The sequence below is a fragment of the Oryzias latipes genome, chromosome 6 (assembly GCF_053564925.1).
Source record: "Oryzias latipes strain Hd-rR chromosome 6, Olatipes_Hd-rR_3.1".
Lineage (NCBI taxonomy): Eukaryota > Metazoa > Chordata > Actinopteri > Beloniformes > Adrianichthyidae > Oryzias > Oryzias latipes.
Window position 1 is genome coordinate 16,006,217 of NC_136242.1, and position 17,592 is coordinate 16,023,808.

The following is a 17,592-nucleotide window of genomic DNA, read 5'->3' on the forward strand; positions in this document are numbered from 1 at the left end:
AATGTTTACTTTACTTCAAAATAAGGCAGAAAATTTTACATTAAAGTGCATTCCTGTGCAGTTTTAGTAGAATTTTTACTATTTTTTGTCTGTTATTTCTGTTTCAAACTTTCTCTTTCCTGCAATCATTTGTTCACATGATGAATTTTTGTTTTTTTTGATTCTAGTTGATTTTTTGTAACAATTTTAGATGTAAGTTTTAAATGTAAACATTTGAGTAGGGTGTTGAAATCAGCTGTTTTGGTTTATTTCATTTATTCATTGTATCATTTATTTTAGTTTAAATGTGAGCATGGACAGGGGAAATTTTTATTTGGTTTGCAGTTGAGTACAGCCAACAAAACTCATTTTATGCTGTTTTGCCTATTGCTCATTTTGGGTGAAGTCAATTATTACAACAGGCTGCATCTGTATCCTGTATTAAACCATTAGTTATGTCAGAGATGAATTTCTTCTCAATTAAAACAAAAAAAAAGTTCAATTTGCATTTCACAAAACAGATAGGAAGGATACATAAAATAATAAAACAAGCTTGGGTATTTTTATTACCTTAAAGCTCTATTAGCTCAACACGAACATATGCTTTTCAAAATAAAGTTTCATTTATTGAGGGCTTCCACAGTTTTGTGAGCAACCACATTGCCACTAAAGGGGTATCTATATGGAAAAAAATGTTTAAAAAAAAACATCTAAAAAGAAAAGCATAAGACTGTATAAATTTACAATAATACGATTATAATAAAGTAATTCATAAATATATTAGGATGAAGTCTGTTTTACAATCAACTAAGAGCAGAAGGTGTTGGTAACCCAAAAAGGTACAAATACACAAAATATTCATGTTTTTATGCTTCTAGTTGTACTTGAGCCTTATTACTTATACTATATTTCAAAACCATTTGGCTTAACTTTACATTGTAAACATCAAAAAGTCATCAGAAGAACAGAGTATTTTATTATAGCAAGAAACATGTACCGGTATTCATTTGGAACCCAAACGCATAAATCCAGGCTTGTGGCAGAAACTGAAACATTTAATAAATAAAAAATACAAAATAAAAAAAAACAATAATTAAATAAGAACAACCGACAAAAATAGTAAAAACAGAAAGAGGACAAAGGTAGATGTAAAAACCAGATCCGTAACTGCAATGGGCTAATTAACTGAAATGAAGACAGCTGTGGATGATCATCAACCTGAACCTGGTGTGTCTGACAGGAGGACAACTCAAACAGAACATGACGTTATAATAAAAGAAAAACATGTAGGCATATGTGGACAGTTACAATATTTTGCTTCTTTAGTGCATCAGTACTTTTTTATTGCACTTCAAAACATGTTGCTGTCATAAGTAATCATATTGCATTTCAGTTTGTCTCTACCTTCATTCCTCTAACTCTCCTTTTCTTTAACCTGCCATTCCAGGTGGGATTTAAATGAAGGATCATATTCAAATCTGTACATGAGTTGTAGCGCTCCAAAAGCCGAACGAACATGAATTCAGGGGTAATTCCAGACCTGCAGACGGATCACTTGCTCATTCTTCAGCACACAGATTAGTCCACAATTATGATGATGCCCAGAAGGCTGAAATCTTATTTTCTGTCCTGCTGATAAGAAAACAAGAGCCTGCTGCATCCAAATGGGAAAACAGAAAGATGTGTTTTAACATGCTGAGGTGCTGAGCTGCATGCTGGAGTGTTGGCAAAGCACTCTGGAGGAATGCATCACATAACATTTGATTGGTTACCTGTTAGTCATGGGAGAAATAAATAACATATCTTGTAGATTCACAATATGTAAATAATACATTACAAAAAATAAGGATAATTTATGTTTTTTTGACAGATGGCATTGCAAAGCTTTGAATCGTATAAGTTCAAAATAAAAGTAAAACAAGTCTACCTCTTTTTCTAATTCTTTATGCTTAAATCATTAATGTTATCCTTGTTTTATCTAAATAATGATTGTACTTCATAAAGACTTTTCCCTTGAGTATTTTGACAGCTTTATGTCTGAAGACGCCGGAGTCATCAAAGAATCAAAGAAATGAACATTTTGCAGCTCATTGTAACCATATTTCTAAACAGCCAAATTAAAGAAAAAATAAATGTTTACTGCAGAAGTTAATATAAAAATGTTAACAACAATGCATACCAATTCAGTATATGATAAAAATGAATGTGTTAATGACAGTATTTCAACAAAGATGTATTCTGTATTTCTCTTAGTAATTCTTGACAAGTACGGAAATAGAAAAAATGCATTGAGTATAATTTAAAAACTGCAATTCATTCATTTCCTTTTTGCTATGAAGTTGTTGGACCATTTACCTGAAACAATGCATATTTTGAATTAGGGGTAAAGCCCAGCATCAGTGCAAGACAAAAAAAGTCTGGGCTTCACAGGATGAGTCTGGCAGCAAAAAACGGCTTTTATCCACAGGATAACAAATTGCTAAAAAATAATAAAAAACTGTTGCATTGTGACATTAAAGTAGAACATTTTAAAATATTTTAAAAATATTTTGATGACACCTTTTTTCTTATGTGACTAAAATAATAAAAACACTGCAGCTTTATTATTTTTATTTACTTAAACGATAGTATATTTAATAAAAAGAAAAAAAACACGTAACTCATTTCCTTTTTTTGCTGATTTATTTCCGTTCTTTTTTGTTTCAGGGGCGTTTGATCAAAAAGCGATTGGATGAATTCTCTGCTTTTAAAGAAAGAATCAATTTCACAACTCACTGAAGGTTGGGATTATTCACTCCTGCGTTATCTGAGGGAACAAAGAGTGACATCTTAAAATGTAAGGCAAGATCAATGGAAAACCAAATGAAGTAAACATTATTTGTTATTTCAAGATGCATGATCAGAAAATGAGAAAACTGAGATGTGCTGGGAGTTAAATCTAAAACCCATGTGCGATAAAAGTAGACTTTGGAATTGATCAAATAAATTCCTGTTCACAGGATTTTTAAATTAGCAGCCCTGCTGGTGTGGAAACTTGAGCAACGAGATCAGACAGAAACAGTCAGGCAGAGCTGACTCCTCGCTGACCGCATCTCCAGCGTCCTAAAGGAGAGCCACTGATTTCTAGTTGCAGTCATAATATTTTAACAAAAGCAGATGAATTGATAAGATCTGTAGGCATTTTTCTCTCAGTCTTTTTACGTCACTGTGACTTTTTTTTAGCTTTTTTGACAAAGATTATAACAAAATATTCTTCTTCAGGAATTCATCCTAAAGATGGAACCTTTTCAATGGAGATAAAAGTTTCAAACGTTTCAAAGTTTCAAGAAGTGTCGACTTTATCAAAGAGGATATTTAGTATTTGAGTGACAAGGAAAGACCCTCCAACACTGCAAATTCATCGATTATAGGAACTTTTTTTTCCTTTAGATATGCTTCACTGACAAAAAACCCATTTATTGATCCAAATTGATCCAAATCTAAATCATCACCAATAGCCTCTCTTTTATGACTTTTTGTTGCGTTTTCACTCAATTGTTTTTTTTTTTCTCTTTGATTGGTGCTGTGCATCCATACCCACATAATCTGCCACACAAATGAGCTACATGTCACCTCGATCGCAGTTTTCAATGAGAAAAAAAATGGCAGCAATCCCCAAGGCTGCACACGTCAGCGTAGACAAAAAGCGACAAATAGGATATTAAGTCACGCTTTATCTGAGCATAAATGTCTGTTAGGAAGCACAGAGGGAAGTGGGGGAGAGTCATAAAAACTCAAAGGTGCCTTCTGATCGCCTTGCTCATATCTAAATGGAGTATATCTCAAGGTTTGGGTCAGTACAGGTCAACGTTTCCCTTGTTTAGTTTGGTGAAGAGAAGGTCGGGGTGCGCTCTCCTGCCAAGACACCGTTAATATACTGGAGATAAATTAGCAAGCCCTTCCAGGGACCCTCTGGGAAGATAGTTTCCACCTCACAGCACACGGCAGATTACACCAAAGGTGAACAATATTCACAAATCAGCCAGTGGTTATAAGGAAAGAGGCAACACTATCTGTCACACGCCCGGGCACACACTTGCTCAGAGTCCACTCTGTTCCTCAGAAGCCATCAGTGGATTTGCAGAGAAACATCATATTTGTTCGATAAAATTAAAGAAAACCACATGAACATGCGAATCCTTTCAACGACTAAAAATAAATAGTACAAGGGTTTAAGGTGGAAGTAAAGTGCATTTCACATTTGTCTTTAAAAAGGCCAAGATTAAAAACATGTGTGCCTATGTGGGCTTATGCACTTATGCAGGTAAATGCATGTTCACGGCATGTTCTAAAATCTCTCTGTTCCTTAGTGAACAAGAAAAAGTGTTTAAGGTAAGAACTGCCACATTTATTTGATTTCTGAAAATTATTTACTGACTTTCCTAAATTTCTGGGCATATCAGCTTCAGCTGCACTTAATTCATCTGTGGCTCTCTGTGCAGGAGCAAATAGCTGTCTACTTAATTCTGCTTTAATAAAAAATTTCATAGTTCATGTGTAATGTATAAAAGAACTGAAACACGTTTTAATTGAGGCTGATAACAAAAATTAGAAGAAAACAATAAAGAACAGAATAAAACGTTATTGATCCCAAGCAGGAAAATAAAATGTCCAGTAGTTTACAACAAGTCAAGCTAAACAAATTGATAATATGGCCTATACTATACTATAGTGCTTTTCTGCCATAATCATCATCACCAAAAAGTTGATGATGGCTGTCGTGCACTCGTCACTCTTAACCCTTGTGCTATCCTAGGCACTTTGACGTTGGGAGTTGGGTCATCTAGACCCACGAGACAGTGCGTTGAACCTTTTTTCTTCAATGATTTGTGAATTTCACTGGTGTCCATGGATTACATGAAATTTTTCCACCTTTATCCACCTTCGTCATGGTAGGAATAACACGTCAATGTAAGGGTGGGGTCTTCTAAGATAGCACAAGAGTTAAGCTACGTTTTCTCCGCCCTCAGCAATGTGCATTCTAGCGATCACTTCCAATGAAAAATCTATGTAAACGCACGTCGATGCGCATTTCAAGGTCCACGTTAAAAACTCTCAAGTTCTGTGTCGCTACACAAGTTTTCGAACTTCGACTAATCATGAACTTAAATTTGGTAGAGACAAATGGATGGCATCCCTTTTAATTTACGGAAGTGCCAATCTTTTGAAAATTGTTCAGGAAGGACAAATGAATAATTGTGTTTTGTTTCTGGTTGGAATGATATGACACCAAGTCTTTCATAAAACGGAATACACCTGTGAAAGTAAAAGCCTGGAGCAATGTTCTCGAGATTTGCACGCTTAAACATTTTGCACCAAGCCTCCTCTAATTGCATATGAGTTACATGCACTAGTAAACAGTAAGAAATGAAAAAGAAGTCCCTCCCCTCTTTTCTAGTGTGAACAGAATGGGTCAAAAGCGCATTCAAGAATCCGCTTTCAGCAAGTTCAAGAATGCGCATCACATAATGTTCAATAACTGTTCATCTCTCCTTTGACACACTTTTACCCAAACTAGTGGAAGCAGAATCATGTGAGGACAGTTCTGTTAGAAAGCTTTAAAGAGAGGTTCTCCTCATTCCTGACATCAAAGTATAACGTGAGAGAGAATTGTTAATGGTCAATATTTATCATTTATATTTTAAATATTTCAAAATGCTTTCGCCCCCATTTTTGTGTTATCTTGTTTTACTGCAACAAAAAGGTCCAACTTTAAAAAAAACACCAGGCTGCAACAGGCACTGTTGTTTTAAGCTACATGTTTTGGTTTTATTTTTTGGTCCATCCTTTCTTTTCCCCCTTTATCTTTCCTATCATTGAGCACCGTCTGCTGTTGTCAGTCAGAGCAAACTCATCAAGACCTGAGATGGAAGCGCCACTCTGAGCCTCCAACATTTTCCGTCCTCTGGGAGGACAGACGCGTCAACCTCCAAACTCAACAATCGTGTTTGGACAGCAGACAGATGAGAGCACTGACCTGCAAAATGTACTGAGATGTTCCTGACGTATTTTTGTAACCTATTCATTATGTCGTAAATCACATTTGTTATTTGCGACATTTGCATATATATGTTAAAACTGATAAAATACTGTTGGGACATTGTATTTGTTAGTGAACTAATTTACGAAAAATTATTTCATTTTATTTATTTTTTTACCATCAACCCTTTAAATACACAAGTAACAGGGATATTCAGGACAGAGTTGAGTTGCATCCTTCTCTAACCTTTTTGCTCCATACACCATGAAATGATAGTTATCCATCTGTGTGTGTGTGTGTTTGTGTGTGTGTAATCCCTCATTGTAAAGAGTATTGTGGTTGCCTAGCTAAACCCTGTCAGCAGAAGATATACAGTCAGCCATTTTGTGAACTAATTGCCCATTGTTAGAGCAGCAAGGTCAGCTTTAGCAAAGACAGAGAGCTGGTTCACTCACCTGCTACAAGCCAGAGATGACCTAATCTACTTGTTTTTTAGTTTTTTATTTTTACAGTTGGTTACGATTCCTTCTGGAGGATTCCGCCCATTCAGCTGTGGAGCAGCAAACACCTGCCTGTGCGTAATTGAAGCATTATTTTAAATGGGAGATGTACTTTTTTAGTCCTCATTATTGGCTTGTTCTGTGCACTTGCTCCTGAGCTTTGATCCTCACTGCTTATGCTACATTTACACCGGCCTTGGCATGTGCTAGTATCGGGTAGCAACTGTCCAGTGGGAACACCAGGGGCAAAAAAGCATGTTCACAAACCCACGTTCAGCGCCAGGTGTGTATGTAGCTTTACAGTTTTGTTAAGTCTTGTTCTGGTTTTGCCTTTTTTCCATCTTTAAGTTTTTTAATTTGTATAGACTTTTTTCCAAAGTTTTGTTCCTAGGTTTTTTCTTGCATCCCTGTTTTCCAGCTTCCTGTTACAATGTCAGTAGCAGGAACATAGTAAACTCTTATTGCATTGATAAGCCTCTTGACAATGCAGTCTGTCAGGTGTGTTTTTAACTGTCTTGGTGTTGCCAGAAGATAAATGAAAATCAGATTAAAAGCGAGGGTCTGATAGCAAAGACAGATCGACTTCATGCTCAACTTTATGAGGACATCATTTTTCAGTTTAGATCCTTGTCAAAATGTATCTTCTTGTTCTCCTGAACTCACATCTACAGCTTCTTGTCCTTCAACATTTGCTCCTATGAGTCTCTATTGTGATGGATTACACTAAAAAACATGAAACCAGTCCGGAGATGCAGGGATTATGCAGTACTACCTCTTAATCTCCAACCTTCCTATTAGATTTTGAAGATCAAGCAGGTGACATTGATGGGCTTATCCAAATGATTGACTGATGTTCTTATAGACGGACAGATTAACCTATTCATTCCATCTGCTTCATCCAGTGGGCTCAGTTTTTAAATTCAGCTCTTCCTTTCCCTAGTTGTAACAGATCATACTACCACTCTATTAAAATTGACTTAATTATTTTTTATTTACTGATGTGTCTCTCATCCATCTAATTAAAAACAACTTACTAATCACACAGGTCATTTTCTGGAGCTTTGGAGCACCACTTAACAAGAGCTAAAGGTCTTTCAGAGGCCAACAATCATTATCAAGCGGGAGCATATGGGGTAAAGACGTGGCAACAACATGAAATGGGGATGTTTATAATTGGCACTAATCCAGGTAGTTAAAAAAAAGGTGCAAGGGTGAGGAAACAACTTCGGCTCTCATTTCAGAGAAAGGAGCCAACATAATGTATGTGCTTAACACGGGCCCATAGTCAGCTTGCCAAGAGGGAAAAAGCGAGATTATAGGACTCTTTAAATGTATTTTTACTTGTTTCTATAGTCCAAGTATATACATATAATACAAATATTACATGTAATAAAAGAACACACCAAGCACACATTTAGACCAGGGGACCAAAGATCCATCACAGCAGGACAGAGGTTGTGGTATACGACCTCATCATCCTAAAGTCTCAAAGTTTATGCAAATTAAACATCTAAAGATGTGCTTAAACTTGTTCAAAGATTAGAATAAAATCACATATTTGACTAAATTCAGAGTAACTATAGTTTTCTCAAATGTCGTTGCAACACAGATTAATTCAGGGTTCTAACAAAACTGACAACTACATCTGATATTTTGACTATATAAACATGTAGTAGGGTTGATGTTTTGGATCACTTTTGCCAGTAAGACTTGCACTTCTGTTTAAGGTTAGATTGAAAATGGTAAATGGCGTATACTTATATAGCGCTTTTCTACCTACAAGGACAAAGCGCTTTTACAGTCACTGACCCATTCACCCAGTCACACACACATTCACACACTGGTGGACACCAGTGGAATTACATGGATAATTTTATCATGTTAACACTGTTAAATATTGATGGGAGTGACTGCTGCTCCCGAAAGGCCAACATCCTATTTCTTCTACTACTTCTATTGAGAAATAAACAGCTCTTACTCAGTCATTTTGTCAAAATAACCATTCTTGCTCTACTACATTTTTTTACACGATCTCGCTAATCCTAACTTTTTCCATGATACATTTTTCTTTATCGCTAGTTATTCAAGTTATGAATTGACAAATCAGATGCCTCAATAAAAGTATGTGGTCTCAAGTCAAACTCAGCTCAACATTTGATTGACAGATTCTCCTGAGCCCACTCAAGTGGTAGGGGTGTGGCCTTCCAACAAGCTCACTCCTGACTGGTGAAAGTGGCCACCGTAGAAATGTTGACTTAGTGGATCCATGTTTCAAGAAAAAGGCAACAAAATTGACCTAATTTTGTTGTAGCCAGAAATACTGTCATTTTCTATGGGTGACATCATACTAATTCGGTCCAGTTCTCATATACAGTCATGCTGTTAAAGAGACCAATCATTGAGGGTATAGCATCCATTGAAAGGATTCAAAACACGACCATAGGGGATACAAAAAGCAACTAAAGGTTCTGCTGAGGCAAAATATTACAAAGGAAAAAAACAAGAGGGAAAACAAGGCAGGGAACAAAACAAATACAAAAGATATTAAAAATGTCAGATTTACAGACAAAAACAAACAACTAAACTATCAGCAAGGATCTGAAATAGAGTAAAAATAAAAAACACAAGGTTACTGTGCACTACAGGGAGTGATTAACAATAGAACAAAGGGGGAACACTGACAGGAAATACGCTCAGGAAAACTCAATGAAAAAGAGTTATTAAAACTATGAACCATGATGTTATAGTTGTTTGGTTTTAATACTGGTGCTAATTCTTCCACAGAGGTGCAGTGGCAGATGGATTGCTGTATTGCATCAGAGTGTGTCAGGAAGGTAATACAAAAATGACCACGCTGACTCTCTTGAAATATACTGGTAATGGGAGAGAATGGCATCATAAAACACAGTACATTGAATGGGAGCAGATCATGTATTTTTTTAAAGGTTCATAAATGGCTCAAAATATTTAAGGTATTTATTTATTTTTATAGGTTAATGTTGTAGGGACATAACTGTTGTCCCTTGAGTGTAAAACCGGTTATGATTTATTATATTTTTTCATATTTTGCCCCAAACTTTTGGACCTATACTTAAAAAATGTGTTCCCAGAACGAAACCACAACAATTTCCGAATTCAAACAAATCTGTTTCCATAGTTGAGTGAATTGGACACACTGCAGCTCACATTATGAGTGAAAACGTAACCCAGAGCAGCTGCTCATGTCAGTAATGGGCATCAATAACCGGCGCCAGGCCTGTGGTTCGTAATTGTGTTGAAGGGGTCAGTGTGGGGTCAACAGGGCATTCCCGTGGTCTCACAAATGAAGGGAGCACAACTCTGCCTCACACCAACAGCCATCTCCAATTCCAGGCCCCATTGCCCATGTCAATCACTCCATCATTGATAGATAGGTAGTAAAGTCTATGCCAAAAACCCATCGAAATAGTTACTGGGGTATAAGTATGAATCGTGTTGTGCTTGTTGATTTTTTACCATTTGGAAACAGTCTCCCTTTTTTTGACAAGATAATTAACTTTATCTAAAACATGCACACAGCAGACAGTGTAAACATCACGATAACAGGGCTGTACATAAGATAGCATGGGGCATGTTCTCTAAGCACTTTGTGCTATATACTGTAAATAAAGTTTGATTTGATAAACAAGAAATCACATCCAGCAAAAAAAAAAAAAACCTGACTTCCAATTTGTGCAAAAACAACAAATCAACTAAATCAAAAATAAACTGTGCATATTATTGAAATCTTACATGACTATAATAAGATATCATCTCCACACTGAGTCAAGCAAGAAATATTGATTTTGATGACTCTCTTTCAAGTAAATGCATTTACACATCATTTGGCACAGTTGTTGAATGCTTAACAATGTCTTGTTTTAGAAACATCCTCAGGAAATTGATTGAGTTTTGTTTTAGTTGTCTCATGTGTTGGACACTACTTATAAGAGTTCTGTAAGCGAGTGGCTCCCCCACCATCACCAAGTTTTGTTTTTCGACTCTTGACTGGAGGTAGTAGCACACAAATGAAATTAAATCAGACTGGACATCCTTTTCAAGACTTAGTGCACATGGGAAATGCAATTAAATTGCCCGTTTCTACTGAGACCGTTTCTGATTCCGACCAAACAAGAACAAGATGCCACCAGTAAGCAGAGCCGTAACGCTGAGATATTCAAAGTAATGAGTCCGTGTAATGATAAATGAGTCGTAGGAGAAATAAACAAGAACGCCAAAAGAAGTTGCATTGCATCTGCTGTATGTCCGGATTCAATTTACGTTTGTTTTCAACTGAAGCATCAATAGATTAAGGTTGGAGTCTCGCTAGAATTGAATTACAACAAAACGAATGGCTGTGGTTACATGGAAGAAAAAAAAAAAGCTGTGTCCAATCAGTGTCTCTTTTCCAAAACATCAGTCAGTTTTGCTTTGTTTGAGTGGTGGGAGGCTGAAAAATACTGGTGAGCAAACAATAGATGATGGCAAAGTGCAGGGAAGATGGAGAGAGTACGACTAAATGGAACAGGGGAAGAAAGAGGATAAATGGGAGGACAGCAGGGACTGGAGAACAAGAAAGGGTAGATATGTTTGCAAACTGTTGAAGAGAAGGTGATGTGGAGAGGCGCTAAAAGAGAATTACACAGAATATTTGAAAGAAATATGACCTCCCATGTCAGCACTGTAGAAGAAAAACCTGCCAATTTTTTTTAAGGATCTACTCACTTTTTTTACCTGTACTGTAGAGGCGCGGCCCACAGAAAACCCTTCTATCTCCATCCTCATATCCACCGCTCCTGTATATATTAGATGCAGTAATATACTGCCTCTGATAATGCGATTTCAGAAAGTAGATTGAATTGTTTACTGTCTTTTATAAAGATGGATTGTTCTGTCAATAACGTGTGGCTGGCCGGCATTAGCTCTCCGTGCAGCGTACGGTTTCCTGCACCCAAACAAAAACACTCTTTAATACCTCTCTGAGATTGTACGGCTGCATCTCGTTTCATTACGCATTTAACAGACTCAAACAGCGTGATTTATTTCTCCAAATAAACTTCTGTATAACATGACCACATCATGGACAATAAACTTTACAGTCAACGCAGACTCTGCTGTATATGGAGATCCATTTCAGATGGTGCTGATGGCAGAGCTTCCTCTCATTCTTTCTCCATCTATGAGGCCCTCGGTGTGTCCCACAGTAGCCATTTGCTCATCAGCCTATTACTTTCAATAGGCGTGAGAGTAATTGGCTGTTTCACACATGTAAGGGTTGAGCTGGCAGAGGGTAAAGGCCAGGCAACCAGGCTGTCAGTGTCCTGCAGCAAAGCCATCCATCAATTATTATCAGACACCAAGAAAGCCACTGCAGCCCTGAGCCGGCACATTGTCAAATCTCATCCAGGGCTCCCCGTTTAATCCATTAACATGTGCGAGTTTCAGCAAAACAAATCCACTTTATGTTTGCAGTACATCTGCTTGAGTAAGTCGACAACATATATACTGTTAAAGCCTCTTCTGTGCATCAGCATTAATCAAATCCTAGTATTTCCTTTAAAGTAAATATATTCCTACTGTAATTAGCTAATGGAGCCATAACTTTACCCACCAGCAAGGCTCCTAACAAAAGATTAATCAGCATTTATCTTTATTCCTACCACTGTGGGAAAATTTTAAGTATATAGTACCCTAAAATTACATGCATAAAGGCTTCAACATAGTAAGCTAGTAAATTTCCCTATAGGAAGAATCTAAAAGTGTTAAGATCCTTTAAAAAATAGAAAGGAGTGTGCAGCAGGATGCGTGTATTTGCTGTGCAACGGCATTACACATGTGAGGCTCATGTGTGCAAAACTACACACCATGAAACACACATTAAAGGTGTGACAAAGACAGGAATTGTGCAAAAGTCCAAGAATGGTGCTTTACAAACTGCTGCTTTAGAAAAAAGAAAACAGATGATTATTTAACTCTGAGAGCATGTTGACTGCAATACTTTGTCTCAGCTTTTTGGAGATTGGACTTTTTTACTGTACCCGTCATTTTTTTTACTATAATGTGATATACCGTCTAGGAGTTTCTTCAGCGTATTCAAACCCTTACAGTGATGTGTGGAAACACCATCTAGAAGGATGAACAAATATTAACGAATCACCTGCATGAGTCATCAACAAAATGTTTTATTAGCAATATTTTTAATGTTATTATCAATCTTTATCTATATTGAAAGCAACCCTAGAAGGTAAGATAAAGAGAAAAAGGGCAAAAACCTTGACTATGTCCAAGTTTAGACACAAATCTGCGCCTTAAGACGATACAACAATGGTAAAAGGTGAAATCCAGATAAATGAAAAATAAATGAAATCCAGATTTCTGTCAATGTTCCAACAACAATTTCACAAGACTAGTGGAATCCATTGCTATAAAAATCTAAAAATGCACTAAAGGGTGTCCCACAGAAATAGCATAATTTGGCTAATTTTATTGAATTTTCAGGTGCACAATAACATATGCCCAATAGCATTAACTTGTTTTACCCTTCATCATTGGGGATGTCATTGCAACATCTAAATAACACACACTGATGTACGGTAACTTATCAGCTGTTGACACAATCAACAGTCATGTGACTGAAAAAAAAATCTGTAAACATGTAAAATATTGAAACGCAAATAAGCGGGGGAATACTGCATTTGAAGTCAGTCTGAATCTCCTTTGCAGAGTAGGAAACCCCAAGGACCTTTTTCTTTTACTTCGCCTGAGTAAAACTCAGGTTGACAGGTTGCCGTTTTGATAAAGTGCAGAAAATCCAACCTGACACCAAATCCCAACTTTACAAACAGTTTGAATGATAGTCTTAGAAAATGTTTAAGAAAACACAGTAGAATTATGTATTACAGCATTAGGGGAAGGGGGAAAACTCAAATGTGGCACGAAATTCTTTATTTTGAGCCAGTAAAGATAAAAATAAATAAATAAATTAAACAGCAAGGTAAATTATACAGCAGATGGCTACCGTTGGCTGTTTCAGTCAGGAGAGAAGGCGCTTGGCAGGTTTTCTGATGGTGCTAAAACACAGCCTGTTCCTGGATCCCACCGAAACACCTCATCAGGACAATGAAGGAAGCCGTCTAATCAACATTCACTGTGATGATGATTTACATTGATCACATTAAAAAAAATAAAAACATGAAGAGTGAATAACTGCAGATGAAAGATGAATTTTTTTGGCGGGAGGCCGGAAAATTGCTTGACAACCTACTTTAGAGAAAATACTTTTTTACAGTGATTGCAGGGTGACACTCACATCTTCATTGTCATTAAAGGCAGTCAGTCACCCTGTTTCCTGCTGCCATCTTTCCATCTTTCTCTCCGCAATGAAGACTGGGAGTAAAGATAAAGGGGGGCAGGCTGCAGGTTGGCTGACTGGTTGGTCGGCTGAGTCCCAGCTGACAGGTTGTGATAGGCATCATCTATCACCTACAGTATGAAAAGGCCTAAGGGCTCACCATGCCCATCACGGCAATGCCAGATGTTAGAGCTCAAGCTCTGCACACAAATGCAACCAGACCCATGCAAAACTCATAAATCACACTGAAAAGACCCTCACCAAAAAAAACATCAACAACATTGGTGCGTTAAAATGATAAACTCTGTGTAATATAACTGAATTTGGATTGATGGCTGTGAAGTGGTCATTTTAACTCATTAGGGAGTAAAAAATCGGAAGAACGGTGTCCAGTGTCTCACTATATAGTTACAGATTTCACCACAGACAAAGAAGGAAGTCCCCCCTCCTCCCCATGCTGTCTGATGGACCTATGCAGACAAAGAGGAAGGCCATCTCCCCGCATGAGCAATTACAGCAACAACTTCACATGTCTTTGTATCCCGAGGGGAGAGACATTATGAGCCCACCTGTCAAGTGCCCACATGCCTCACACCATTTAAATACACACAGGAGCCTTAAGTCTCAGAAAACAAAAAAAAGCCCTTTCTACAGAGAAATGTTGAAAACAAGTTAAACTAGAATGTAACCCCGATGGCTCTCAGCATCTTAGATTTAAGTCAGTTTAAAGCCAAACAGACCTGCGAGGAACCGGTGAAATGTCCAGACTCCGTTGTGAACTCACTCCTTGCTTGGGGGTTGAGATGAGTTTCATCCCCATCTGGATTCTGAACACAATGAAGCAAGAAAAAAAGGAATGTTTAAAAATCAAAAACCCATTTGATCAACAAATAAACTTCGTCAATGAGCATCCTCTAGTTAAATCCCCACTCTGATGAAAATCATGTTTTTGGTGTTTCTAACATGTTCTTGTGGCCTTTTTCAGATAGTGGAGGACATATATTAAGAGAATTAAGCTCATAATTCTTTCTCTGAGTATTTCTTTGTTTTGAATGCAATTGGGCCACTTTTAATACACAAGGGTTAGTGTGAACCTAGTAGACGTGTGTGCGTGTGTGTCTGAGAAAGGCATTAGCACAGCTAAATCAGCATTTTCATGTTACTTTAGAAGGCTCTGTAGAGTGTGTGAATGTGTCTGTGTGTGTGTATTCTTTGCAGAGCAGTCCAGGTGTAGCTGTGAGGAATGAGTGCTAACAATGTGCACAAGCCCACATTATTTTCACCATAGACTTCTGCAGCTCTAAAATGTTAATTTTAATCAAAAAGACTTTTAGTCATTTTATCGTTTCAGGTTCTCTTTTCAGGTTTCTGGATATAAACCTTCTAAGCACCGCCTGCATTTTAGGTAATAGTGAAGAGAAATGGCAAAACCTATGCAGAAATATAATAACCAGACTTAATAACATATTCTAACATTAGTTGGACTGACAAAATTTCCCTTTTTGCCATTTAAAATGCAGTTTTATGTGATATAAAGGGAGGGAGAATGAGTGACAGGTACCCTGTACCTGCCTCTGCCCAGGTCACTTTCACCGCCACCTTAACACACTTTCAAGGTGATGCAGAGTTACAATGGCTATACCTGCTGTGTTATTAAATCAATAAGTCAATTTGGACACATCCTTTCACTGGTAACAGCTCACACAGCATTAACAGATATAATTATGGGAGCCAGCCATTCCGGGTCATTTCCCTCCACCTGGTGGCCTTCAGCCGTGATGGGATTTTGGTAAAAGCCATGTGCAATTTATTTTATTTCTACTTTATTTACTGTACGACAGACAACAAGGCTACGAGCATGTGAACACTCCCCACTTATGATGTTTCTTCATTTTTTCTCTCTGTAAAGATTAGTTGTCAAGATTTTGCTGTTCGATGGCATCATGCAGGCTTTCCTTTGAACTTTCAGCCTACATTTTAAAGTTATCTTGCAGGTTCCCATGCATAGGGAGGCTGAACCTCCTCTGCTTGGCCGTGTTATAAAATGTAATGTTTTTAGCTTGCCTTTGTTCTGAATCTTCTCTCTAACCCCAACGGTGACTGGTTCTGTGGGGCCACTGGTTCAGAAATTGGATTTGATCCATGCAAATATGTGCACTGAATCTTTATTTATTAAATTACCCTTTCTCTGAATCAGAACCTCTTTCTCTGTCCACTTTCGTGTTTGCGCGGATCATCTTAGGAGGGGTTTTATTATGAATTTATTATTATTTTTTATCTAGATGTCACTAAAACAACTGGTCTCAGCAAAACTTAAAATGTGTCCATCCCCAGTAATTTAACAGGTTCAATAACTTTATCTGTAATGTGAATAACATGCATTATAACATGCAATACTATCTCAAATTCAAACACAATAAAAGTCTGACAGTGCTGTCAAAGGTTACACCATGTTAATATGGTTAAAAGAAACACATTTTTCTTGTAACATTTTTTCTAAACCCCCTTTTTGTCTTTGTGTTTAATGTTTGTACCTTACAGCTTTTTCTCTTAAAATGTCAGTTAATTCAGTGAGCCTGCTAAAATCCGGTTAAAATACTTTTGTTTGCCAAGCAAATATGAATACATCAAATACCTTTAGAAAATTGAATTACATATTATAATTTAGCTTTCTGACTGAACTTGCAGTTAATCATGAATAAAAGAACCTTAAGATGAATCTCTTTGTGCTAAAATTGGTTTTTGTTTATTGCAAACTTTACTAAAGATGAACTAAAAAACTTTTGCTAATATGGTATCTAGATCTTTGCCAAAAAAAGGTTTTAAAAAGTACTATTTGTAAAAAAAAAAACTTGTATCTGTAACAATCAAATACGTTGATTAATATTTTTTTCCTTGAGACATTTCTTGTTTTCATTTAATTTAGCATTTCTAATTTGTTTAGGTTCATTTAGGGTTCCAATGACTGATGTAAAACAGATTTTTTGTTTTTCTATTGCAAAAAGTTGTATACAGTGTGCCAGCAGTGGTTTTATGAAAATAAACGTTTATGAAAAGAAGCTCTTTTTGAAACGTAGTTTTAACTGCTTTTATCAGTCTCATGATAGAGTGAGGTGGAAAAGGATGATTCGCTGTGGCGACCCCTGATGGGAAAAGCCGAAAGAGAAAGAAGATCAGTCTGTGCAAAAACATAAAGACATTTTGTCGTAAATGAAACAATGTTTTCCCTCTGCAGGCTAGCTGCTGCTCTCTAAGACAAAACCTTGACTGAGTTGGTTAAAATCTGAAATCAATCAGTGAAGGCAGACACACTATTAAACCTGCATCAACCTTTGTCTTAAGGGTGCTCAGTGGAGTGTTAATGGCCGATAATTGATACACGAAAGGCAACAGAAACTTCTGGACAGTCCATCTGGACTGAGTCACCTCAGGGTCAACCCTCAACTCAACTACAGTCCACATGAGCCTCTTATCTGGTCATGCATGCACTTAAATAGGTCCAGAGATCAGAGCACATGCTGCCTAAATAAACTTTTTTTTTTTATTGAATCCTTCTCTATATCTATGAAGACTCTCATTCATCCAGGTTGGTTCCATTGTAGTAGGTTCAGGGGATGTCATCTGGACTTGGTTTTTAAAGTTAGAAGACCTTCTCTATAGTTAGAAGAGCCTTCTCTATAGTTGTTTACAGCATTTTATTGTGTGAAGAGCTCATTGCTGCCGTC

The 17,592-nt window shown here is 37.0% G+C and overlaps 1 protein-coding gene across 1 annotated transcript in view; it reads right to left on the reverse strand.

The window, feature by feature from the left end:
- The window catches only part of LOC101159985 (PDZ domain-containing RING finger protein 4), a 133,955-nt gene that overhangs the window by 63,314 nt on the left and 53,049 nt on the right, over positions 1 to 17,592 (reverse strand). Inside the window, exon 3 of the mRNA XM_078948535.1 lies at positions 14,608 to 14,694. Coding sequence (XP_078804661.1) covers positions 14,608 to 14,694 — 87 coding nt within the window. The remainder of the gene's footprint in view (positions 1 to 14,607; positions 14,695 to 17,592) is intronic.